Here is a 27,093-nt window from a genome sequence, read left to right on the forward strand (position 1 = left end):
CGATTTTCCGGAAGTCATGTTTAATTTGAATTACGAGATTTTATTTTATTATTATTTATTACTATTATTATTATTATTATTATTATTATTATTATTATTATTATTACGTACGCTACAATGCAAACGATAAGCGAAACAACATACAGAGATGTAAAACACGGTAAACGCGGTGACACTATTACAATAGCACATATTCACGATAGCCACCATGATGGTTTTCGTATTATAATGCAAATTAGCCACGTTGTCCGCCAGTGGGCAAACATTGAAATGGTTCCCATTTTTCTTAAAATCGGCTTGCCTAAGTGGTCAAGTCTCTGCACCAATATCACATTTGGGAGCCAAGTTATGGAATAATGATTTTATTATTAATTTAAGTTTGAAAAAGTTTTTTGATAACTTGACTTATTAACTACGCGAGACGTTTTCTTTTTATAAAAGCGCCCAAATTCTGTAAAACTTGGAATATTTTCACCCCAATACTGAAACCAAAGCATGGATACGAAAAAAATTATCAGACATGATAAGAGACCAGCTGAAATTTGCCGATTTTAGCTTGTTTGCCCCTTAAGAAATCACGTGCATGATTTGCATTATAATGTAAAAACAAACATGGCGGTTATCGTGAATAAGGCCTATTACATCTTGCCCTAGTGTGGCTGATAGTACCTTCAGATAATCCTTAATTTTCTGTTAACTTCTTAGCAAGTACACCTACAGTGCAGAGTACCAAGGGTAATTTCATCTTTCTTCTCTGAGGTTTTGTTTCTAATTTCATCGTTTTCTTTTTGCACAAAAGAGACATTTTAAATTTAAACGTCTTTTTACGAAATTACTTTTGGCCGGATAGAGAGGTCTCCTTCACTCGTCTTACCGGTATCCGGCCAAAAGCAATTTCGTAAAAAGACGCTTCAGACGGCCCAGGAAGGCGAAAAAACACCACACATGAGTCGATTAACGTTTCATTTAACTTTATTGGGATATTCAGACCGAGATGTAAGTTAGATATGCAATCTTCAGAGCTTTATTCATAACCCTCATAGATTCTGTTCGTTTCATATAAGCAATTATTAACTACGAACACATGGAGTGGTCCGCCTGTGAATAGGGTATCATTTTTGCCCCTTTGCCCCTGTTGGCATTGTTTTCTCGGTGTGATCCATTGATGGGGTACCTAAATCGTAGCAGCTAAAATTCCAGTGCTTTAATGCCCTGCCGAAACGAAAACGATGTCAGTGTCACAGTGACCCGTTCGATCTAGGCTGCATTGCAGGTTGTAGATCGATCAAAAAAATCATTCTACGTTGTGTCGGTTTCTGCTTTTGTATTCTTCAGTCAATGTAAACCCCCACCCCGGGACAAGGTGGGAATTAGTCGGGAAAAGAAGGGGATTTGAGGGAAACCGCATCTCCGAGGCGATGGAGGATTGGAAAATGTTTGTATTTAACCGTCATCTCCAGGTTAAGGGGTTTGAGAGGGGGTTTGCACTGGTTTGTATGCGTAACTAATGATTTTGACAATAAAAAATGCCCTTTTAATGGCCATTTCTGCTAGGGAGTATTATTAAGACAATTTACTGAGTGATTATACTGACTACTGCAGCTAGTTATGTAGTATTGCTATTCTGTTATACAGAACTTTGCTTAAATGTTCTTGCTTTTGAGGCTCCTAATCCAATATATCTCAGGCTAGGGAAGCCCCACATGGTGGGAGCATTTGAGCATTTGAGGACTTTGGTAGGCGGACAGCTTCCCCAGGGTGAGGGAAATTTGTTAATGTTTGTAACAAATCCCCACCTTGTCCAGGGGTGGGGCGGTGGGAGTTTACATTGACTCCTGCATAAGTTGAAATATCCAGAACGGACACGATCAGGAGTCCCCTGGGGTTCGAGAACCTTGACCCATTGTGATGGCGCGCGAGATATGGGTACGACGACAAACGGTGTTTGGTAGTTGAGTTGCTAATGGAGTCCCTTCATCTCCATAATATTACCTGCAAACTCAGCTGATTTTGAAGGAGTCTGTCACTCGAATTGGAAAGGAAAACTGCTCCTTTTGCTTATCATTCACCAGGTAATCTGTTTTTGCGTACATCTTCGTAGATTTTGGGCTTTCGCCGGTATTTTGGTTCCATCAGATCTAATCAAATGTGGCTGACGTAACAGATGCGATCAAACTTCTGGAAGAGTAAGGTCATTAGTACAAAAATTCACGCTTTCAACAGTTAATTCGAAAAGTTAGATGAAGTGAAGTCAATAGGTGATCGATGTTCGTTCAGAATTTGTCTTCGTTGTACTTCGTTATTTGACAGTTGTGCAATGTTTTACTGAAGTGTTGCGGTTCATCTGGCATGCCGAAGGAGCCGATGGAATTTTCTAATTCTAATTATAGTTACTTACTTCACGTTTGATTCCCTCTTCCAGCTATTATCTTCTTACAGAGTGGAATGCGGCCAACAGTTCTGTTTTGTTTACTGGCCTTTAGTGGCTCCTTAGTAAGTAATGTCAGTACTTAAAAGGTCTTAAAATAGCAGTTTACTGATCTTAGTCCTAAATTTGTTTTGATAATAGCCCTTAGCTTTATTTGTAATTCATATTCCAGTGTATTAGACAGTCTATAATTAGGTGGGCTGTTAACTGAAGTTACTCGTTAAATTTAGATCAAGACATTTGATTTCGGAGACATACATTGTAATCTGCACTTTATATTCATTTACTTGCAAGCAAGTATCTTTACAGTCTTTACAACCAAATACATGTACCATATTATGTGGTACAAATCTGCACTGGCTCATCCTATGGGAGGGCTTCCCCCTATATAGAGCAACAAGGGTAAATGTCAATACATTTAAGGGTTAAAATCTGTTTGATTAGTACTGCTTATCTGCTTGGTTTGTGTGATATCCCGGGCATAGTCACTTGTTAAACCAATAATCGATATTAATCAATAACAATCAATCTCAATCTTTGATTAACATTGATTGCTCGTAGCCATCGATGAAGAAAAAAAGTTGTGAATTGATTGTTATCGATTGCTGATAGTAATCGATAGCGACTGATTCATCAATTGGTATTGATTATCATCAATTGTTATCGGAAATTATTTTTGTCCTCTTGCAAATAACACTGACAAAATGTTTTACAAAATTTGTCTTTGGTTTTGTTGAGTCATTTTATCATAGCCTGTGTATCTTTTACAATCATCGACAAAATAACAAGAACAGAGACAACTAACCGAAACATTTTAGGGTTTACATCTGTACATCATGTCAAGATCCTGCGTTAGACCCCAGAAGACCTGACTGTGTTGTTCAAAAGGTGCATAACACTATCCACTGGATAAATCACTATCCAGCAGATGGTGTGGTTTGTTTTCTTCACACTTTTCCACTGGATAGTGATTTATCTGGTGGATAGCATTATCCAGTCAGTCTTCGAACAACTGGGGCCTGGAGAAGGGATCACTCCACCTGGACTTTAACAATAGTAATGATAATAATAATAGATATTTCTATAACGCCTATCCAGATCTGTTCTAAGTGCTTTACAAAAGTAATTTAAGAGCCAAAAAGAAAGTTCTAAGAGATAAAAATACAGAGAACATGCTGAAGATAAACTCCTGTCTTGTGTTGTTCCAGGTATTATTTTAAACAATAACAAAGTCATCTTTGAATAGTGCAGGTGGTGGTTATTGGTTTTTGCCAATCAATAGCTATCAATAAAGAAATTTTTCAGTGAGTTCGGTTGTTATTGATTGCCGATAACATTCGATAGCAATTGGCGATTGATATCTATAGATTGAATCAATTGATTTCCGATATTGGTTTTTATTGATACTTTTGGGATGTTTAATTATTCCAATACCTTTCATGGTGCTCAGATCAATTCAAAACTTCATCTCCTTAATACCCTTGGGCAATTAACCTACATGTATAGGCAAGTGGTCAGTGCTACAGTTGTTCAAATTCCCATCCTCCAGACGAAGATGTTTGTTTAATGGCCCACTCTAAGGTCACATTACACTGTAGGTGATCAAGCACTCCTATCCCAGGATATACACAGCAAAATGACTAATGCAACAGGAAAAAAAATCACCCTCCAACACCATGTTGAACTTCAGCTTGTCCCTGGATTAGTGACCAACAACCTGACCATAAAGTGGGCTTCACTTTATTAAGTTAACATAATTTTTCACTTTCCTTTGTACTAGACATTACATGTGCAAAGCAAAGTTATCTGTGGTGAAAACCAGTATACTGTGACAAATGGCAGCTTTTCATATTGTTTACATTGTGATACGTGCCATCCTGGTTATGGATTGTATCCTGCGTGCGGACAGTCAGTTACATATCCACCCAGTAATATTGGCTGCAAGCTTTGTCCTAATGGGACGTTTTCAGACAAACTTGATTCAGCTCCTTGTTACAGCTGTCAGCAGTGTGCAAAGCTTGAAATAGTAGCTGCTCCTTGTACAAGAATCTCGGACACAATTTGTAATGGAACTTGCCAGAAAGGGTATTTTTTGGCCAAGAAGGTGCCTCATACCTGCCAGCAATGCTCATACTGTTGTTTTGACGGAAAAGACGAGGAACAACCAGAGTGTATTAAGCAAGGCCTCAATGTTACAGGTAGACACTGTAGTGTGAGGCTGGATAAGCAATGTGGTCCTCTTCTGAGTTCAGCAGCAACAGAGACAACCCAAGGAACATCTGAGACACATCTGCCGTCGACAACACATTCACCAGCTTCAGCCAAGCAGACATCAACATCTCACCCAACAAATCACCACGGTGGTAATCCTGCTATTATTATCCTAAGTATACTAAGTGGTCTATCTTTAGCAGCTCTAATAGTGGCAGGAATGTTTTATTATAAGAGGAAGAATCGGATATGGAGAAGAAAGAGTACAGACAGTATTGTCCCTGACATTGAGAGAAAAGCAGTTACAACAGGCAGAAGCTCTGGTAAGCACACGTAGCTAAGTAATTAAAAGTGTCTTCCTTGTACATCTTTAAAGAAGTTTTCATTAATTTTGATTATTTACATTATTTTGCCTTACGTAGTTTTGCATCACAATAATGCTAAGTAATTGGCTTAAAAAACTTGTTGTACCACTTTGTAAGCCAATCCGGAATACAACAAAAACCAACTATCGTAACTCGCTTACACACCTTTTCTCACACTTGGTACCAGCTAAATGTATCTGCTTGGAGTTGTGATTGGTTAATTATTAACTGTCTGACCATCGTTTGTGCCCTATTGTCATTCTAGCCTGCAAAACAGGCAGATTAGTGGGCTCTAGCGTGATACACAAGCACGTGCAAATGAGCGCGAAGCGTAAGGTGAGAAAAATTCGTCTGTAGTCACACCATTGTTTATGCTCTACCACCACCCCCTTGAAATCATTGGCCTGAAAGAATGAGAGAGAACAAAACAATTCAATTTACTGGCGCAATAAAATGTCTCAAGTAACCAATTTACAAGTTTATACAGACGCAAAACAGTCAACAGTCGTGAACATCTAAGTTTACCTAAATTTAAATCATGTGGTGCCAGAACAAACAAAGGAGGTACATGTATAAACAGATCTAAACATCGAGCTCAGGAGACGAAAAGCTCGAACAAATTCTGGATGCAAGAAACATGACAACACAGAATGGATCTCTAAGATTCTCGAAGTAACACTACAGCAGTCTCTGGCGATGCCGGACAAAGCTAAATATAATACAGTTTTAATTTAACAACCGGGCCCAACATCACAATATAGAATGCAAATAATCAACGTTGATGATCACCGACTTTGTCCCTCCAGAGCGAATAGTTTAAGAGATACAACATATCTTTCTGCAATAGAAATGAGGCAAGACAAACAACACTTTACTTGGCACATGTATGGCAAACTACAGAGGTGTCAAGCTCTAAAAAGCGATACTAGATAACACCTGAAACTATGCAGAGCTGTGACCTCTAACAGTCCAACAGCTCTACTCTACTTTTAAAAACATCATACTGTTAACACAACATAAAGTACTCTTCAGAAACAAGTGAAGAGCGAAATAAAAGGTTGAGAGGCTGGAATTTATAAGAGAATGGCAAATGTAGAAATGTCACGAGCCGTAGGAGTCCATGTAGGCCTGTCACCTGAATTAAACATATTTTGTTTTTTCTCGCATCTGATGTCACGCAGCTTAAAGCAACCAATCAAAAACTATTCGCCAGGCAAACGATTGGAAGAGCATAAACAATGGTGTGACTACAGGCAGATTTTTCTCACCTCGCGCTTTGCGCTTGTTCACACGCATTTGTGTATCACACTAGAGCCCGCTAATCCGCCTTAAAATTGTGATTCAGGCCAGAATGCCCAGGGGGGTACTTGCAGTATACATGACAAGGGGGGGGGGGGGGGGGTCTGACAGAGCTTCCTACTGCAAACCCAAAAAAATACATGAGCCTGAAATTTCACACCCAAAATTATACCTGGCATCAAAATTTCCTGCCCAAAAAACAAGATACAGGTTGCTGAAAGAAAGTTTGAGTGAATAAATTATTTTCTGATTCACTGATTGCAACAAAAGTTTTGCTCAAAGATGTGTAAACCCGAAAAAATACACATATTTTTTAAAGACCTAAAAAAATATGTGACAGATCTTTTGACCCAAAAAGATACAGAGGCTGTAAATTTTCAACCCAAAAACAAAGTTAGAACCCTCCCCCCCCCCCCCCCCATGCATACTGTGAGTACCCCGCTGGGCCAGAATGATTACTTTAAGTTTATGACACTTAATTAAAAACCACTCAACCATAGATAATAATGGCTCACAAAAGTTCAACACTGAGCCATTGAAGTGGTTAATACTACTGGTCAGAGCTTATTACTGGTTTCCATAACATCAATTAAGAGACTAACTCTCCCTGGATGGGATGCTAGTCCATCACAGGGTTACCCTCTGCAGCATTTATACATTAAAATGCCAGAACCCATTGATTTGTACAGTATGAGAGTAAAATGTGTTGCACAAGAATGCAGCCCAATGATCCTGGCCAGGCTCAAACTTGGACTGCTCAATCTGAAGTCCAGCTTGCTAACCATGAGGTTACTACATCAGTCTGGACTAAATAATTATATTTCAATCTGTTTCAGCCCAAGGAAACTATGACAATACCAGTACTACTACTGAGCTACCTCAAGTAGTATATCGTGCCACAGATCCAAGAGTACAAGCATTACAGAATAACGGTTATGCAGCTTCCTCACCTTCAGCTACCCCAGAGGTTTCACCTTCAGCAACCCCACAACAGACAGATGATGAAGTGGATGAGTTGCCTGATGTTATCGCTGTGCGAAACAAGCGTCGTTTGAAACGACAAAGCAGCAAAGAAACTCAAAACAATGGTTAGTATTCATTTAATAGATCAGTGTGGCAATCTTTTTCTTACAAGTAGAATCTAATTAACAACAAGTCTAATATAATTTATAATTATAGTAATCATAATTAGACAGTATCAATATTTGTCTATTATTAATAATAGTTATCGCTATTAACAATATGATTACAGTGAAACCTCTATTAAGAGGACGCCCTTGGGACCTTCCCAAGTGTCCGCTTAATAAAGGTTTATAAGAATTGTGCAATGTTTGTTAACAATTAACATTCAACAGTTCCTCTGTACTGTAATAAAGTTCCAGGTTGTTAACGAAGCTATCCAAAGTTCAAGTTCATTACCTTTCAGTTACAAACTTTAATTTGTTTGTAATAATGCCCTTTGCATAAACGATAATACAGGTACATTTAATGGACTATTTCTAGGACGTAATCCAATGCCACATTGTCAATTCAGTCCGGTGTCCGCTTAATAGAGGTTTTTAACAATCAAAAGTAGCCAAATACAATTTATTTTAGTGTCCGTGTCTGCTGAATAGGGGTTCATTATAAAGGAAAATATAAGAAGTTAATTTCGGGACCAGGCTAAGTGTCCGCTTAATAGAGGGTGTACGCTTAATTGGGGATCTGCTTAATAGAGGTTTCATTGTATTTTGACTATTTAATATCCTTATTAAGAATGTATAATAAACGACGGACGAAGGCTAAAACTACAAAGGCGTTTTATTAAAACTAGATACGATCAGATAATCATGGTTCTCACACTCCTGGGCTACTGCGCCTAGCTTGGTAACCATCACTTGGCACTAGGTACCAGACCTACAAATGTTTTAAAATAACATTTAATCATAGTCACTGTTAGTATTACACATTCATATATTAAAGAGTAACACTTGTACTGAGTAAATTACAGACCGAGCTTGCTTTAGCTGGAACTGCACATTAATTATCGGAGGTATTCACAGTCGTGTGATCTCCAAGTACTCCATGTAAATGTGGAAAAATGTAGGCCTGGTCTTGTTCTTTATCATTTTCCTTACCCACCGGACCACAAAAGTTAATTCCATTTTCACTTGCCCAAGAGCATAATTTACTTGCCTTGGGCAATCAGACTTGGGGTTTTTCCTTCCTTGTGCAGCCCAACAGGTTCTTTAGAAACTAACAAATTTGTTTAATACATTAATTGTTAAGTGCAGTGATCTACACTGTATCTGTAGGCTACTGTCATGATTTATCACTGATTATAATGTGTAGACAGGACCCTGCCCACACTCTGATCAGTAAAAAACTCATGTTTTATCAGAATATAAAACATAGAAAAAGTGTGGTTTATTGTTTTTTGCCTATATCATAAAGCAAATGAAGAAAAACCATCCGGGCATTTAAGAACACTCAAGAAATGTAGAAAATACTTGCCTGTGGCTCGTGTTTTCTACATTTCCCTCATGTTCTCAAATGCCTGTCATGTTTTATCACTGACAGTGTAATACACAGCTTAGGCTTCTTTATTTGTTACTTAAATTATAAGGTGTAGTCACTGCCTGGTGTGGGGGGGGACTCCCATATAAAAATGACAGGGATGTTCCTCGTACCTTTTAGGTGTTAAAAACGCAGATTTGGTGTCTCCAATTAGGATGTTTAGCCTCAAAAGGTCCACAGCGGGAACTTTTGGGGTACCTGTTAGGGCATTGAGCTGAAAAAATATGACAGGAGATAATGTGTTATGTAAGTCTAATTGGTACCTCTTAGGGGAGAAAAAAATTTCAAGCCACGCCCACAAAACAGGATCTTGGTACCTCTTAGGGGTTATTTTCAAAATTTCTGACGAGCACTCAGCCTGTCCCTTTTATGCAGGAGTTCCCCTGGGAGTAACTGTTCAGTTTAGCCTATGTTATTCAAGCCGAGACATCAAATGTGCATGTAGCTGACTGCTCTGATTTGTTAAAACTGATGTAAACACTAATTGAATCTGTTTGATTTTGGTTTTTCAGTACTAAAAAAGGATGGTGCAAATGAAAGCTTGCTAGATCCCAATGAACTTGCAGCTGATGAAGGATTCAATTACAAAGGACAAGACAGTAAAGGTAATTAGAAAATAGCTCAAAGAAAATATGTGCTGATTGGTTTAAAATTGTTTTTCTATTTGACAATTAGATTATGAGCTCAAGACTTCTATCAAGTGATAGTTGATGAGGATGCAGCCCGAATCAATTATCACGCATAGAAATTGAGAGCAAATAATCTAATTGTTTTAGTACCAATCTACTAGTTGTTCAAAACTTTATCTAAATCCTCCTCACAGACAGCTCAAAAATGCAAAGAAGTGGTTCTCAGTTTGTTAACAAGTGTACACTGCTATGCTACTCACTATCTATAACAGAATAGATAGTGAGTAGCATAGCCAATCAGAGAAAGGCATTCATGATATATAGAACACTAGTAGATACTAAGACTCGATAGAAACACAGAACAAGCACTGTGTTTTTGGTAAAGACTTGGAAATGTGGTCAAACACTGTCTTGAGTTTTTGATAAATTATACAGTGTATCTTCTTGATCCAAACTAGAACTTAGGAGAAAATGTAGTTCTAAATAAAGTCATCAAAATCTAATGATAATTAAGATCAGATTATTCAAACACTGTCCTGGTCATGATTTCCTTTTTTGAACTTGATGAATTATTAAATGAGCTTGAGAAATGGATTTCCAGCCCTGAGAAAAGCTGTAATTGGATACGTTTAAAATTACAACAATTTCAATTTGATGATACTGATGGCATAATGTTTGATATCATGTTTGACCCTTCAACTGTGCTTGAATCTGTCAGTGTACGATTGAAACATCTTTGGATATTCCTTGTACATTTTGGCATTATCTTCAGTTATCTCAAAAAATCTGCGTAAACTTTCAGGAAATTTTCGGAAACGTTGTGTGGCCTTCGTGTGGCCTATGTGTACGCGTTAATGTATTACTGATCTCTCTACTTACATTACTAATACACATTCTTTAAATACTTTCAAACTGTAGATGTTGGACAGTCTAGATCAAGGAGTCATAGTTTAGACGCATTGAAAAGAAAATTTTCAATTTCTCTTGAAAAGGATGATTACCAGCCATTAGGGGAAGAGGTACAGTATGCATATTTCCAGCACTTATTATAATAATTATAATGAGTTTTGCATAATAATAATAATTATTATTATTAATTTGGGAGCTAGGAAATATAATAATATTATTATGGGTCATAAAAATTTTTTGATCCAATCTTGTAATTCTTAATGTCATGAATCACAATAATGAATTATATCGTTGGTGTTTTTTTGTTGTTTGTTTGTCTTCTTGCTTGTTTTTCCTGTCACTGCATCCACTTTCAATCCCTCTGCATACCTGTGTATACCTACAGTAGCCCATTGCAAAAACGTGAGAGGACTGGCAAAGAGTATGGTTGTTTTCCGTTTTGTTTGAAAAACTAAGATATTCAAATGAAAGATCAACTAAATTTGAGTGTCTTAAGCAAGAATAGAAGTATTTAGAGAAGGAAAATGGCAAAATGATAGCTCTTCAAATATCACCTAAAACAGAGAGTTTGTATGGATTGGGTAAAATTTTAAGGGTTGGATGGAATTTTGCAACTTTTGCAAGGCTCCCATTTGGACAATTTTCCGCTGAAAACTCTCAAACTTGACTGGGTAGCTTTTCATTCAGTAACATTTCATTTGAAATGTTTAGATTTTCAATCTAATCAATATAAGAAACTCGTCCCAGTCCTCTCACACTTTTGCAATGGGCTATGAACCTTTTAGGTTCAAATCAGACATTATTTATTGCAGTAAAAACAACCCAGGTCCAATTTCCTGGGGTAAGTAAACTTTGTTTTTGAGCAGGTGAGGTGGCCTTATGGTTAGTGTACTCGTCTCCAGATCGAGTGGTCCAGGTTCAAGTCCTGGCTGGGGACATTGTGTGGGCAAGACACTTTACTCTCACGGTGCCTCTCTCCACCCAGGTGTATAAATGGGTACCGGCGAACTTAATGCTGGGGGTAACCCTGCGATGGACTAGCATCCCATCCAGGGGGGAGTAGAAATACTCCTAGTCACTTCTTGCTACTGAAACCGGGATAAGTGGGCCACTAGGCTCGTATGCAGACTTAACCTTCGGGTGAAAAGGGAACTTCAGTGACCCAGTGGGCAAGTGAAATTAGCCTCAGTAGTCTTGTGAGGAAAATGTATGCCAATTAAATTGTATTTGACTACATATTAGGTAATTATTAGTATATTATTATTAGTTTAGGTACTTTTTGATAAATCAATATTTTGTCTCATTTAGGATCCAGATGAACTTCAAGGTAAGCAATAATTTGAGTTAACACTTTTAGAATGGATTCTATTGCCTGTAAAATTAATATAATGTGCTGCCAGTATTTTAAAAAAAGCTGCAAGTAGAAATCATAATATTAGGTGAATAGAAAAACAAAGGAGCTGGGTGTATTAAACAGTCAGAGAGAGACTTGAGAGATTGACTGAACTAGCTATTATCTTGTTAATACAAATTGTATAATGTACTGTACTTGAATGTATATAAGATGTTTCAATGATTGGATATTATGCATAAATATTATGGGATGGGCTAGGCTGGGCTACGCCATGCAATAATATCAAACCACCGTAATTTTTTTTAATTGAAAGGTAAAATGAGGTGTCTTGACTGTTTTTAAAATTACCGTGTTAATATTATGTATGTGTGTACCCCATACAACCACTCAGATTAAATTACAAATAAAAATATCTTCTCATGTGCAAACTTTATGGAGGAAGCGTGGCCAAGTGGTTAGGGACTTGAAATCCAGAGGTCGCAGGTTCAAGTCCCGCTCTGACCACTTAGCTGGAGTTCTTTTTCGGTAGACCCTACTTCAACTCCTCGGTCATGCTTGTAAATAAACAACTGGTCTGCCTCCTGCCAGTTTTTGATTTTTAACCATGTTATGTTCATTTGCATTGTTTGTTTCATCATTTGGTTTCATTGGCCCTGAAAAGCCCCATTGGGGGAGTGGTCAATTAAGATATTTTTATCTTATGTTATTTATTTTTTTCTTTGTCTTAGGAAATGGTGAGGTTCAACCTAGAACACGCAGTGGCTCAATATTAAGTTTCAAAGCATTGAAAAGAAAATTTTCTCTACCTGAAAAAGAACAAGATTATTCTTTTGTTAGAACAGAGGTATGATACTTGATTGAAAAAAAAAAAACAGCACATTTTGTTATATAGCTGGCGTTTTTCCCGCTACAGCACGCCCATTCATTGGCAAGTTCACATGACATCTAACAATGACACTGTTTACCGCCAAATGCCACGAGCAGGCAACAGTGCGAAAACTCTGACGTCAAACGGGAAACAGTTCACTGTTACCCGCAAAATGTTGACCGCTGTTGCATGCCATTTGTCAATAAAGTGATTATTTGTGTTTTGACTGGTCCCTTGGGGAACAGTGAATTTTGTTTCCCTCAAGAGATTCTCTGGAAACAAAATTCACTGTTCCCCTCGGGACCATTCATTAAGTGTTTTTTTAACGGGATACGGGATATAAAGGCCAAAATTAACGGAATGTGGGTAGCCAGACACCCCCCCCTCCTTCTCCCCCCCCCCTCCTTCTCCCCCCCCCCTCCCCGCCCCACGATGGGCCTCCATCGTGTACTTGCCTATGTATAGTGTTGTTATTTTTAATTGTATTTTTCTAATGTAATGTACTGAAATGATTTCATCTTGTAGCAAATTCCTTCTAATTTTTAAAATAGTACCTATGTATAACTTGAGCCACGTTCAGCTTGATGTCCTTTCCCTTGGGGGTCTAATTCAAATTTCCCTCCTCCCTCGGTCGGGCCTGTCGCTGTCTACATGTCACGTGTGATTTCATGTACTGCACTTGCAGCGAGTTTCTGATCAGATGATTATTTCGTTGTGTCGTGTTAGGATCCAGATCAAGATCGGAGAAGAGATCATATAACCTCATACACTGGTAAGTTCCTTACCCTTCTGAAGATGTGACAAATGCTACCAGTTTATCAAAATAAATTACGGTCAAACCTTCACTAACGGCCACCTCTTTACAACAGCCATTTTTTTTTTTTGTCCCGGCGGACAGTCCATACATTCACTCTTATTTTAACCTTTCTACATCGTCCACCTCTTCAGAATGGCAATGGCCACTGAAACCAAAATTACCTCTCGACAACGGCCAGTTAATCAACGACTGACGAACAGTTTATACAAAACCCCTTTTTTTTATTGCAAAAGGTCACCAAACTTGATCAGTTCCGCGCTTCGTTGGTCTCTGTTCCTGTTAATTTTCTGTATTATCGATACGTTTGATTTAACATACGCTAAAAACAAATATTACACTCCCGAAAAAAATCAAGTGTCACGGTACATCCCTACCTCCCCATAACAGCCACCTCTCTACAACGACCACTGAATATCCAAAAAAAAAATAAATATAAAAAAAATATACATGTAATGTTTTGTTTATTTATTTGTTTGGTTCTTGGTTTGTTTGTTTTACAGAACCAATTAAGATTGAGGTGGAGCCCATGCATCAGAGACAAAAAGAAGGTTCAAGAGTGGAATTCAAGTGCAACGTGCAGGGAAATAAGAAAGTATTTTATCAGTGGGCTAAAGATGGTACTGAAATGCAAGGTCAAAATAGCTCCAGTCTAGTGTTGGATTGTGTTGAGATGCGTGACTTTGGCTGCTATGTGTGTCACGTAAGCGACGCTAATGCCGATTGTATCAAATCAACTGCTGCAGTACTAGATGTTGCTCCTCGTGATGGAATGGGTCAGTGTTGTCTGAATTGTATTATAGTGAAAAAACTAATGTTTCTTCCCTTCCAGAGTCAGGGTTATTACAGGTCAGGAAATGGTCGGGGAAAAACGTTTTTCGTCGTCAGGGAAAATTCAGGGAATTTTATTTTGAATCAGGGAAAATTGCCATTTTGAAAAAAGGTCAGGAAAAATTGAAATAATTTCACACGGCTGATTTAATACCATTGAAGGCTGGAAGAAACACTTGGACTGGAATCACAGTGATCTCCAATGATGTTTCTTTTTTTCTTAATGAAGAAGGAGAATTTTTTTTTCTGAAAACGTATTTAGTCTTAATGAATGGGTGAAAAGGACGACTGTCAGGGGAGGCTTGAAGCTGCAACTGTATCTGGCATTTTATTTTCATCAGGGGCAAAATGGGGGAAAAGTCAGGGAATGTTGGAAAGTAATGACTGCGACAACCACGGTAGTATTTCTGGTCGGAAATCTTTGGGTTGTCAGACCTAGCAGTTAATTCCAGACAACAAAACAATTAACACTTTTTTGTGTTTTTTCAGACTACAAATGCCTTAGACAGATTGATGACAAGACTCAATCAAAGGTTGAAACCCTGCTTACCAAGAGGATCCACGGACTTGGCGGGTGGAAGCAAGTTGCTATCAAATACGACATGGACGAAGTTGATAGAGACTCCCTTGAAGGAAGTCCTGACGCCGGGAAAACCACAATTGCGTACGTTAAAGCGACCAACCCAGATTTAACCGTATACGAGTTTTGTAAGACGTTAAAAGAACGCAACATACGGCGGTTTGATATCATCAAAGAACTACTTGGGCATCTTTCTGTTCTGTCTTTAGAGAAAACCTCATAGTTAAGAACAGACACGCTGTCATTTGCCTCAGCTGTTCATGAATGTGTGAGTTCGTAACTTCTCTTTATCCTTTTCATAAAAAATTTCACTGATTTTGGCTCGGAGAATTAACGACCTGTTCACCTTCGTGAGAAATAGTGTTGCATAAACAGTAAGGAGAAAATCGATGCTGATTTATAGAGTATCAGCACGCGCTTGTCCTGTGAAATTTTGCCACAAGGCCCCCTGTCCACACTACGCTGGAGAAAACGCAGCTTTATTTCTACGGTTAGGCCTACCGTCCACACTAATCCGTCACGAAAAAGGAGCTTGTTGTAAACGCTCTTCAAGCCGGAAGAATTTGAAAACACCCGCTTTGCGTTTTTGTGTGGACGTAAAACATTTTGAAAACGGAGCTTTTCGAAAACGATGATGTCACGATAATCACGTGATTTCCCTGACTGAGTTTTCCTAAACACCAATCAAAAATGACCGGTGATTGTGGCGTTTTCAAATTTCTTCGGCGTAGTGTGAGTGGGGCCTTAGAGAATCTGTCCTCAGGAAATTTTAACAAAAAACACCTTACAGCTATTTTCATGTATAGTACATTTTAAATTTTAGGGATTTTTATGCATACTGAAAATGAGCATCTTCGAAAAATGCCGGTGCAAGAGTTCAAAAATTGAACGAGTTTGTTTGTAGCCTGTTTGCGACTCTGCTAGCAGGATAGCTGATTAGTCCAGAAGATTTCAGAGTATATTTTACTGAGCAACTTTGTCAATTGAACGATATTTTATGTAGTATTTTCTTGTTATCGTGCTCAGGCGTACTTGGTCAAACTTAAGTTCAATAAATAACTAGATAAAGGTATCCTTGTTTTTCCTAACCGGGTAAAGTTGAGAAGAATTATGAAGTTTAAGTGTAGCCTCGCTTGCTGCTCGTGTTTTCATAACTACTTAGGAGTGTTTGCATCGTGTTTGTCATAAAGATGCGGTCATGTTCTTTTTTTTTTTTTTTTTTTTTTTTTTTTTTTTTTTTTTACAAAAATACGTCGTTACTTACTGTGTTTGCAGAAATCTATTACTTGGAAATGAACCTTCATGCAAAACACATTTTCATATGAAGACTCGTTTTGCCGACCCAGAGGCAAAAGGCAAATCGGAAACATGACCATATATTTTTATATATATTATAAAATAAAAGCTTTTGTTAAACATGAACGATGCAAATCGATTACGATAAATATTTTTTTACTTGGTAAAACTATGTAATGTTTCTGTTTAAATGGGTTTGCTGGAATTGGCTGAATAATATAGTAACTTTTATCTGGCTAGGGTTTTTAAATTGCTTTGAAATGGCATCCATGATTTGGAAACCAGCCCTCGATTGACCAAATGGTGGGTGAAAATTAAAGATTATGTTTTAGTGAAGTATAATTTAACGATTGTCTGCATGTAGTAAATATTATCTCGGCTATAAAATAGCTGTTTTATAGATAAATAATTAAGTCGTAATTTTAATAAATTTATTCTTATCGACTTAGTTAGCTGTTTTAGGATTTTATCAATGACTTTAAACGACCTCCGTTTGTCAACTACTAACTAAATACTATCTAAATAGAATGCTAGGAGAAAACGTTATCGTTACCAGTCTACTAGCGGCTCACTATGTGTCTAAGGACAAACGCGGGAAAAACGAACCGCTGGCAAGGCTAACCTCGTCCCAGTGCCAATTCGGAACTTAGATATCGCGTACGTAAGAGTATAGTTAGACATTTTTGAATTGTAGCCGGTCTACCGTACGACAGAACATTTTGCACAATAAGTGTGTTTTGTAATGAAGTCAAATTTTTATTAATAAACATAATTTTTTTTCAGTTTGCAGGTTTTGTTTTACGTTATTTCTTATTTCCTAATATTGTAATTGCATTGAATAAGTGGATCGGTTCTATTTACGAGATGACTAAACCGGTGAAGAAAAGCGTGTGTGATTAGAACAGTTTTAATTTTCAGCGTCGTGAAAGCCAAAGGAATTACTTTGGCCAATCACAAAGGACGCCGACAACCAATTCGGCCAATCATAACTCCTTAGCAAATACATGTAGCTGGCGCCAAGCGCGGGAAAACGAGTGCGAGCGAGTCTCGATAAGTCCAGGCCCTCGCTCTGTCACGCAACGCTGCGTCACGATCAGCGTTGCTTTGAATTCTGATTGGCCATACATGACAAAGGGGCGCGAGTTTTTTAAGCCCGTAGCGTAGCTTAGCAATGCAATAACCAAAGAAAATGCGAATTAGTATCGACAATGCTCAAGTGAAAACCGCTGTATATAGTGCGCAATTGGTTTAGCTCCTTGCTGTGGTGAAGAAGTTTATGCGCCATTCAACTGAGAACCAACAATCAGGAAAAGTGCTGGCCTGCGAATACCGCGCCGCACATCACCCTCTGCCCCAGGCCTCTGGCCGGTTTGGAAAGACGACACCGGCCGATTTTTGATAGAATTTGGACCAAGACAGTGACTGACCGTGATTAGGAAGGAATGTAACAAATACCAATTCCACTGTGTCCAGAAGTCGACTGGATGGTCAAAGGACTCCTACAACTTTTTTTTTTTTTTTTTTTTTTTTTTTTCAATTTGTGCAGAAAGTATTCTTTCAATTACGGCTCGACAAACACAAAGGGAGTAAGTAAATTTTGGGAAAATTACTTCAGCTATGGCCCCAAATAATTAATTGAAAAAAACAATTCCGAGAATCTCACATACTTTGAGCAGTAGCCCATGTTTTGACAATTCGTGGCTGATTGGACTAAGATGATTGAATTTTTCAAAATGAGAGTTTGTGTTACATACACACATCAGTAGTATGCATCACGTGTTATTTTTCAAACGGTAAATAACTAGTGTTGTTGCAGTTCAGTCTGCAGACAAATCTAGACCCTTTCACGTAGCTAGAATGACAAACCGCTGATAACTGTGTGAACAGTTACTAAATAGTTACTAAATAACAGAGAGGTTGTGCCTATCTTTATATCGGTATTTTGCGGGGCAAATTTAAAATACCCCGAATGGAGTATAACATGGTATAAGAATAATTTACATGTAGACATGTTCTAACAATAGCTTGTGAAAATTAAATGGTTACCGAATATCTAATGTTGCTTAGCAGCTATAATATTAGGGATTTATACTGGGACATCGCGGCAGGAGTTTAATCTTTGTTTGCTACAACAGTCACAAAAACTTTCTAAGTGCATGTAAATTGAAAGTGTCTCTCCTTTTATGCAAAATCATTTACTATCAAATTTAATTATTTCACCCTAAGCCAGGCCAGAATTGCCAAAAACTCGGAGCATTTCGCTTTCAGACCATTCCCTACAGTGAGAGATTTCAACCCAAACTTTAGAGTCCTCTGATTGGCAAGACTGACTTCCAACATAATATAATCGGTATTCCGTCTTTATTCCCTCCAAATCCCTACCAATGGGTATACACTTTTATCAAAATAACATGACACCAGGACTAAGAAAACTAATGTCCGGTTTTATTTTTGGCCCTGAGGTCTTTTCGATCCAAATTTCCATGATAGATTTCAACCACAAAAAGAATTATTATTCTGAAAAGAAGTCATTAATCATAATCCATTTTACCATTTATAACGAGCTGGATGGCACGATGCGCTGAAAACGACGACTCTAACTTTTGTTCGTATAGTGGGATCGTCCGGGTGAGGGTGGTTCTGAAAAGAACTGTTGCTGGTGACTGACGTTTCGACAACCTGAGCGGAAGTCGTCTTCAGAGTCAAGTGAATAGTGTTTGTCAGTCGATGATGTTACAAGTCTGGTCCGTTGAACATGATTGGTCAGTTCAGCCATGATGGTATTGGCCCGAAAGACTTGTGTAAAGTTTGTCATCAGTCATTGGTGGATTTCGATCCGTCTATTGTTAGTCAAATTGGTCGGTTTTTGGTCCGTCTATTGTTAGTCAAATTAAGTCGGTCTGTTGGAAGTCCGTTTGCCGGTTTCGTTTCCGTCATGGATAAGTTGTTTGTAAGGCGACGGTAGTTGTTGGCATCTTTTAAGTGGCGTTTGTTCTAGGTTAGTGTACCAGCTTTCCAGAGTCAGTCGTTGAAAATAATTTGTACTGTAGGTTAAGCACTGAGCAGAGTCCCAGCCAATGTGATTGTTGGCATCACCATTTCTCGTGGCTCGTTTGTGCTCAGTGAGTCTCGTGTTAAGGTTTCTGCCAGTCTCATCAATGTAGGAAGCCTGGCAGTCGGAGCATTTGATCTTGTAAACTGCTCCCTGTCTGTTGTTAGGTTCGTCCCTGTCTTTCACGTTGGTCAGTAAGTGTCGTAACGTAGTTGTAGGTTTGTGGGCTACACGGATGTTGTAGGGCTGTAGGATCCGTGAGATGATCTCAGAAGTACCCTTGATGTAAGGTATAGTCACTGTAGTAACAGGCGTTGGGTTCCTGTTCGTTGCGTCAGCTTCAGTGGGTCTGTAAATGTTTCGTCTAATAAAGTCAGCGTTGTAGTTGTTTTTGTGAAAAACACTTTCAAGGTATCTGTTTTCGTCAAGTAAGCTGTCCGGTGTGTCACTAGTTGCGCTCGTCTCGTCAAAGTCTTTATAGTCGTGGCTTTGTGTGAAGTCGGGTTGTAGGATGATTCGTCAAGTAATCTGTCGGTGTGCGTCGGTTTTCTGTACACTGTCGTTCGCAATTCGTTGTTGTCGCGGTTTACCAAACAGTCTAGAAAAGGGAGTTTTCCATTTTCTTCGATCTCTTCAGTAAACTGGATGTCGGCGTTCTGTTTGTTTAGTTGGTCGTGAAAATCGTCAATTTCGTCTTTGTAAACGGCGGTAAAGGTGTCGTCAGCGTTTGTCGGCAAGTTGCAAGGGCCCGTTCCCCCACGTGTTGCATCACAATTTCTGCAACAACAACAGAAACAGGCGACCCCATGGCTGTTCCATGCAACTGTTTGTAGTGTTTACTGTTATACTGAAAGTAAGTCGATGAAAGGCAAAGGTTCAGTAAGTCCATGATGTCTTCTGTCTGTAACGGTAGTTTAACAGTAGATTGTTGTATTCGTTGTTGTTGCAATTCGTTGTTGTCGCGGTTTACCGAACAGTCTAGAAAAGGGAGTTTTCCATTTTCTTCGATCTCTTCAGTAAACTGGATGTCGGCGTTCTGTTTGTTTAGGTGATCGTGAAAATCGTCAATTTCGTCTTTGTAAACGGCGGTAAAGGTGTCGTCAGCGTTTGTCGGCAAGTTGCAAGGGCCCGTTCCCCCACGTGTTGCAATACAATTTCTGCAACAACAACAGAAACAGGCGACCCCATGGCTGTTCCATGCAACTGTTTGTAGTGTTTACCGTTATACTGAAAGTAAGTCGATGCAAGGCAAAGGTTCAGTAAGTCCATGATGTCTTCTGTCTGTAACGGTAGTTTAACAGTAGATTGTTGTATAGCGGTCTCGGTACACTGTAATGCCAGTTGAAGTGGAATACTGGTGAACAGTGATTTCACATCAAAAGACACAAGTTTGTAGTCGTCAGGTATTTGTACTGTCTTAACAGCGTCAATAAAGTTCTCCGTAGATTGCAGTTTGCGTCTTGATTTGTCAGTAAGGGGTTGCAGTATTGTCGTCAATTACTTAGACAGTTGATACGTAGGGGACACACAGAATGACACTATAGGTCGCATCGGTATACCAGGTTTGTGCAGTTTCGGTAGTCCGTAAAGTTTCGGTGGTTGAGGTACCGAGCACCTCAGTCGATAGTAGCGTTGAGCGTAAGTATTTTGCTGTTAAATTTACGTTGAAGTGCTGGCGTCGGGTCGCGTTTAAGTTCTTCGTAAGTTTGTTCGTCGTTAACACAAGTGCGTCCATTTTGTCAAAGTAATCAGTCTTGTCAATAAAAACAGTGACAGGTCCTTTGTCCGCTGGTGGTATAAGATCTGTTGTTTCCAAGTGATCGTAAACACCAGAAACTATTTTATTCAAATTTAACTCATTATAACATGCCTAATCATTCAGGAACACTCCACACAGATTCTTGTTAAACACCTCGCTCTGGCGCAGGATTTGTTAAACACGACAGTGCAATGAAGTTTAAGAGAGTTTTTTTAATTGCACTGGCTTTAAGTTCAGTTGTAATCGTTGGCATGATACTTTATGCCAAAAAAACGGTACAAGATATGATCAGATTTAGTGAGAATACCGACTTTTATTCTTCAACTCAATTTTTCGTCTACAACTCGGAGCCAGTTCACGATTACACAGCAACAAAAAGTTCAACTCAAAAGCCATTCATTTATCTCACGGAGACAGAGCAATGCCTTCCTCGAAACTTGGCTTCTTCTTCTCAGATTGGCGATCCCGAAACCTGTAACTGTGATGTGATTGTGCTGAGTTTCCGAGCCAAGTGCCAAGATAACAATCGATCACACATCACTTATTTGTTTGATCCCAACACCCTCTTTGCATCAGGACGAAATGTGCTCTTTTTTGCCGCATTGGATAGAAGACCAGGATATCATTATTACATATTTATAAACGACGACACCATTCTCAAGTACAACGAGTTTACGCCCGCCAACATGACTAAGATGTCGCCGTTCCGAGCTGTGGAAAAGTGGCTGCTAGATTACGAGCCAGCAGTGGGTGTGTTGGATTACAAGGTCCATCATGGCGCAAGCACTGTCATAAAGAAAAGGAGAGATTTATGTGGTATAAATGAACCATCTCTTGTTCTTCCTACTGTGTTTTTCGATGCCATCTTCAACGCTTTCCACCATAGAGCTGTTGAACATGTCCTTCCCTATCCAACGCAATACGAACGCGGGTGCATGTTTTGCTGTAACAGAGACACTATGATAACTGTTGAGGTCAAATTTGGCGGCCAAGCACTCCTTTTTGCTCCTGTCACAGCTGGCAATCCCAAACATCGAAAGTACGATAGGTCTGCCACAAATATGACGGCAATATCGCGTGAATTTATAGCGAGGATTAAGCAAGAAGCGCCACCAATGCTGAGAAATCATGTCATATTTGAAATGTTACACACGGGTCCAAAGACTTATCTAAACTCAAAGTCGCCTTCGTTTTGTGTGAATGTATCTCGGCATCAGCCTATTGTTCCATACAGGCACTTGCTGACCGATGTTTGATCCTTTCTGATCTCAAATTGAAACTTTTCTTTCATAGCAATATTGAAATGTTTTCTTTGAAGTTCGTCCTGAGAATTCAGAAGTCACTGTTCACTATTCTCACTTGTTTTTGTCATGTAGGAAATGTAATCAATTGATGGCTCGCGTCTGCAGGAAAAGTTGAAAATGCTTTTACTTCTTCCGCACACAGTCATCCTCGCGTTTGTTCTATTTTATCTGATGCACGAAAAATCGTTAAAATTCTCGCCCGCTGACGCACTTAAAAAAAGCGTGACAGTGGACGAGAGACAACTGGGGCAGCAGTATTTTCAACCTAGGAAGAGGAATGAGAGCCTAGGGACGAGGTTACAGTGTTTTAGGGCAAGGCTATCTTTTCGCTATTTCATATTTTTTTCAATTATTTTCGGCAATACTCCTGCCTAAGAGGTAATAAATTAATTACGAAATTTTTATTCCTGTCATCACAATTTATTATATTCTCGAAACGACTGGCTAATGAGGGTCGGAAAAATATTTTATCCTGTTTTGTCTTCATTATTTGTCTTTTTGAATTTCTTGTGACGGTCACAATTTAAAACCATTCAACGGGCGCATGTCGTTCAATTATACAAATTTTATTCTTCAAAACGAACCGGAAAAAATATTTTTATTGATCGGTCTGGAAATAAATGCTCAGCTCCAGTTCTTAATATTAGTAATGGTAATAGGACTGAGTGGAGTACAATTCGGTCTGTTGTCATAAAAGTGGTAACAAATCGGACGATCGCACAGCGGGAGTCCGATTTGTTTATCACGAGTATGATTACAGACCGAATTGGACGACGCTATTCTTCTTTTCTTGGAAATTGTAATTTTTATGATTAATTGGTAATAAGACTTCGAGGAAAATGTAATTTTTATGATTAGACGTATTTCGGTAAGTTACTATAGAGGTAAGATTTTCAAATGTGAAAAGAAGAGTTTAAGCAGTTTGTCCCGCAATATTACATAAATTTATTTGCCTAGCCTTGTTATAACTTTTCTTTCAGTATTTCTAATTTCTAACTTTAGATAGCTCGAAGAAATTAGCAGCAATGCTACTCTGTAAATTCGAGGGTAACTAATGTCTAATGAAGCTGTACACAGCTTTAACTCGGGCCATCTTATAGCAAGGCAGTGTTTCGTGTGCTTTTGCGTAACTTAAATTTTGAAGTTATTTAAAGGCCCCGTCCACGCACACTTCGCTGGAGAAATATTTGAAAACGGAGTTTTCACTCTGAAAACGCATCAAATGTTTTCCGTCCAAACTAAGTCGGAGGAATTTGAAAATGAAACAGTCACCGGTCATTTTGGATTTAAGGGAAATTTAACGGAAATCACATGATTATCTTGACGTAATCGTTTTCAAAAAGCACCGTTTTTAAAATGTTTTTCGTCCACACTAAAACGCGAAGCCGGCGTTTTCAAATTCCTCCGGTTTGAAGAGCGTTTTCGAGAACTCCATTTTCGTGACGGATTAGTGTGGACGGTAGGCCTGACCGTCGAAAAAAGGCGGCGTTTTCAAATTTCACCGGCGTAGTGTGGTGGCAGTAATTACTAAGGTCACGTGTGATCTACAGAGATCATTACACTAAAAAAAGAGAAAAGAAAAATTGTCAGTTGCTGGTTTTCTCTGTCATTTCATCAAAAATAAAACTCGTCACTGTTCAATAAATAAAGTCAAGAATCTGGGATATTATACATGATTAATATATATTAAGCAACTTCGCCACGATTTAGATTTGCGCGGTTTTTACGACCTGACCAAAACTTCGATACCTCATTTATGACTGTGGTGGCTGAAACAGTTGCCCTAGACATAAGCTATGGAGGGCTTTTGTTCACGGTCTTATTAATAATGATGAAAAACAGGCTTCTTACAAGAAGCATACCCAATGAAAGACTAGAGTGCTAAAACCATACCCTATTTATGACCAAAACGCCCGAAAAACCAAACCCTTTGGGGCTGCACATACCTTTATAGCCCATATAAAGGATGTCTTAATGATTTTACCAACTTAACAAGTGTAGATGTAGATGTAGATGGAGATGGAGATGTAAGGGAGTGCCCTCGAATTCCGGCCGTCATCTTGCGTATACAGAGGTCGACATTCAGCCACTAGATGTAAAGCAATGTGTATTGTTATATAAATGTAACTTAGTTGAATCTATCGCGCGATTAAGCATGTTGTTTCCCGCTCTCCCACTAACCAGAGGTTACTTTGAGTTGACTTTTTTGGTTCCATTTCAGTTCTTTTATGTTCTCAAATAAAAACTCCAAAAATAACAATCTGACAGAGAATAAATGTGATACCGAGTAAATGCACTGTGTCTATAATACAGGCAACAAATGCAAGGAATCGTTGATGTACTTGTAATATTTCGATATAATTCTATATCATCTTCAGACTGAGGTGACATACAGGTCGCAGTATTTAAATTTCTGCTACCTGTATGTCACCTCAGCCTGAAGATGATATAGAATTACATCGAAACATCCATCCAGGCATTTTGCTGGAAATACACATCTACCCTCTTGTCATCTTTTTCTGTCTCTTCAGTGGCCACACGCCCTTTTCCGCTGAAGATAAGAGCTGGCTTCACATTTCTTTCCTCATCAACCCTAACACAAAGTTGTAGGGTAGCTTGTCGTTTATCTAAACCAGATGATGGTTGTGACACCCACACTTGCTTAGCACCCAATGTGTCGTAGGTTTATCTTGCTCATTTACAAATGGGAGAGGAACCTGGTCAACATTGTATCTATTTTTAGGCACCCATCTTCCATACTTTGGGTCAACTGTAGAGGACTTGTTTCTTCTCCTTTGTGTTTTCAAGGCTTTCCTCAAATCCCCGTGGAATTTCTGGGTCGTATCCTGGCCATCATCTGCACAGACTTTCTTCGTGTTGGTCCTTCTCCTCAGTACTATGTTGTGTCTTTTCTTGAATCTCTGGAACCAGTTGCTGCTTCCTTTAAATTTTGCAGCTTCTTTTGCGCCATAGCATGCTTCGATTTTGGATTTCATTCTTTTTTTGAGCCAAAGTTTGGACACTTTGCTTCCTGCTGCTCTCCGTAGTTTAAACTCAGCAAGTAAAAGATTGGAGGCCAGAAAATATTTATCAGTGCGTTGGGATCTGTTCTCAGCGATCCTCCTTCTTTGTCTCATTGGCCTTGCGCCACCTTCTTCGTCTTGTTCAGAGTCAGTTCTACAAGAAATTTGCTTCTGTTTTTATTTTTCCACTTAAACACCGGCGATCTGTTGACTCCTTGTTGCTTTGTAACTGTGTTGTACTTATTTGTTGATGATTTCAGTGAATCCAAAAGAGCTAGTGTTTTCTTTTCATTTGAAATCGACAGTGTAGGACTTTCGCTTGTTACTTCCCCTTTGATTGTTGCTTCGTCGTTGTGTTGGACCTTGCGCTACACCGGCCGATTCACGCGGCACATCCTCAAGCCGTTGACTCTCAGCCATTCTCTGCGTGTTTGTTTCGGCTGAGTGATTGTTGATGTTTACAAAAATAGTAGATGTATTCCTAGATGCCGAGCTGTTGCTGCATGTTCGAGTTCTGCGCGGCAGAAGCTGGGTGCTTGAATTGTACATGGCTGTCCAGATATTGTTGACCTTTGAACGATCTGTCGCAGTGTTTGCATTTAACTGTGGCGCTGCTCAGTTTAACTGTCTTTTCTAATGTCGACGTAATGTCGTACAGTCTACCATCCTTCAACTCTACTAATTTTCGTAACCACAATTGAATAAAGTACGATTCATCTTCCACAACTCATCAAAATTCCAACCAGAAGAGGAACACAAAAATCAATTCTTTTTCCCGCCCATGCAGTAATGTATCCCATAACACCTTGCACGTCTATTGTCCTGGAGACAATGACTGTTTTGCTGTACAGGGATTATCTTTAAAATTACCCAAAAGGCATTTCGAGTGGGAAAAGTGAAGCTTCCACTCTTGAATTTCTCTTGGAGAAAGTCGGCTTTCTGTACAAATGAAACTATAAAATGGCAGATGAATACGAATTCTATGTTCAGGTAAGCGTGTGTGAGCACCATGCTTATTTTGTAGATGCAACGGTGTATATTGGGTAAGTTATGGACTGCAATATGGAACCGGAGAAGGACCATGACAGATATGCAGTGACCGTAAGGAATAAAGATGAGAAGATTGTTGGACACGTACCAGTCGAACTATCCATGATTTTTCATAAGTTTTTGGCACAGCGTGGGAAAATTGAGGCGGAATGTATTGGCAGTAGATTTAACGCAGGCCAAGGTAAAGGCCTTGAACTTCCAGTTGACTATAGACTTGTTGGAAATGCTCGCTTCTTGAGAAAGCTGAATACAAAGTTACAGAAGAAACAGGAGAAAGAAGGGTCAGATTAGAAAATACAGTGACCTTCGAAAATGTGATTTTCAAGATTGATTTACTATGTTTTGAGTGACCAATTCAAAGGTATTTTTCATTGAGATGAAAACTAGAACAGTTCAACTGAAAGGTCAGGAGATCAGCGTTGTAAAATTAAACAATTTCATGTCAGCTTGTTGTGTCATCAGCAAATAAACAATGTGATTGACAGAAGGTAACAGTCATTTAGTTACATGAATTAGCCAAGCGTAAAAACAATTGCTAAATTTCCCATACCTGCTGTGAAACTTTATATGTGCAATGTTCTAGCACATAGATTGATCTACTTGGTACTGTACCCTAGCAGGTTATTCGTATCTAACTGGCAGCCAATTTTTTTTATATAAGAACAATTTTCATCTTTGAGGCTGAATGTGTTTTTATGTACGTATGTGATACTTTTATTTTGACAAAATTTCAGCCTGAGTGTTCTTAATCCACTTGTTCTTTTA

At 38.8% G+C, this 27,093-nt stretch overlaps 2 protein-coding genes and 1 pseudogene across 2 annotated transcripts; 2 read left to right on the forward strand and 1 right to left on the reverse strand.

Moving 5' to 3' along the window:
* Positions 1-1,291: 1,291 nt before the first annotated feature.
* On the forward strand, positions 1,292-16,920 carry LOC145496763 (uncharacterized). The gene is made up of 11 exons (XM_081476502.1): positions 1,292-2,072; positions 2,423-2,493; positions 4,209-4,962; positions 7,140-7,391; positions 9,372-9,464; positions 10,407-10,507; positions 11,706-11,724; positions 12,480-12,595; positions 13,346-13,391; positions 13,937-14,209; positions 14,754-16,920. The coding sequence occupies exons 2-11, from the start codon at positions 2,446-2,448 to the stop codon at positions 15,065-15,067; spliced, it is 2,016 nt and encodes a 671-aa protein (XP_081332628.1). The 5' UTR covers positions 1,292-2,072; positions 2,423-2,445; the 3' UTR covers positions 15,068-16,920.
* A 2,786-nt stretch (positions 16,921-19,706) lies between these two features.
* On the forward strand, positions 19,707-23,111 carry LOC145496831 (uncharacterized). Its single transcript, XM_081476586.1, has one exon. The coding sequence runs from the start codon at positions 21,143-21,145 to the stop codon at positions 22,205-22,207; it is 1,065 nt and encodes a 354-aa protein (XP_081332712.1). The 5' UTR covers positions 19,707-21,142; the 3' UTR covers positions 22,208-23,111.
* Positions 23,112-24,709: 1,598 nt separating this feature from the next.
* Positions 24,710-25,827, reverse strand: LOC145497150 (uncharacterized; annotated as a pseudogene).
* Positions 25,828-27,093: the final 1,266 nt, after the last annotated feature.

Source organism: Orbicella franksi, chromosome 9 (genome assembly GCF_964199315.1).
Source record: "Orbicella franksi chromosome 9, jaOrbFran1.1, whole genome shotgun sequence".
Classification (NCBI taxonomy): domain Eukaryota; kingdom Metazoa; phylum Cnidaria; class Anthozoa; order Scleractinia; family Merulinidae; genus Orbicella; species Orbicella franksi.

Excerpts from the sequence above, each read along its gene's own strand:
- LOC145496763 (XM_081476502.1), top strand. The coding sequence starts at position 2,446 with ATGCGGCCAACAGTTCTGTTTTGTTTACTGGCCTTTAGTGGCTCCTTA. Across the intron at positions 12,596-13,345 it reads ATTCTTTTGTTAGAACAGAG|GATCCAGATCAAGATCGGAG; the intron begins GTATGATACTTG and ends GTGTCGTGTTAG. Across the intron at positions 13,392-13,936 it reads TCATATAACCTCATACACTG|AACCAATTAAGATTGAGGTG; the intron begins GTAAGTTCCTTA and ends TTTGTTTTACAG.
- LOC145496831 (XM_081476586.1), top strand. The coding sequence starts at position 21,143 with ATGAAGTTTAAGAGAGTTTTTTTAATTGCACTGGCTTTAAGTTCAGTT.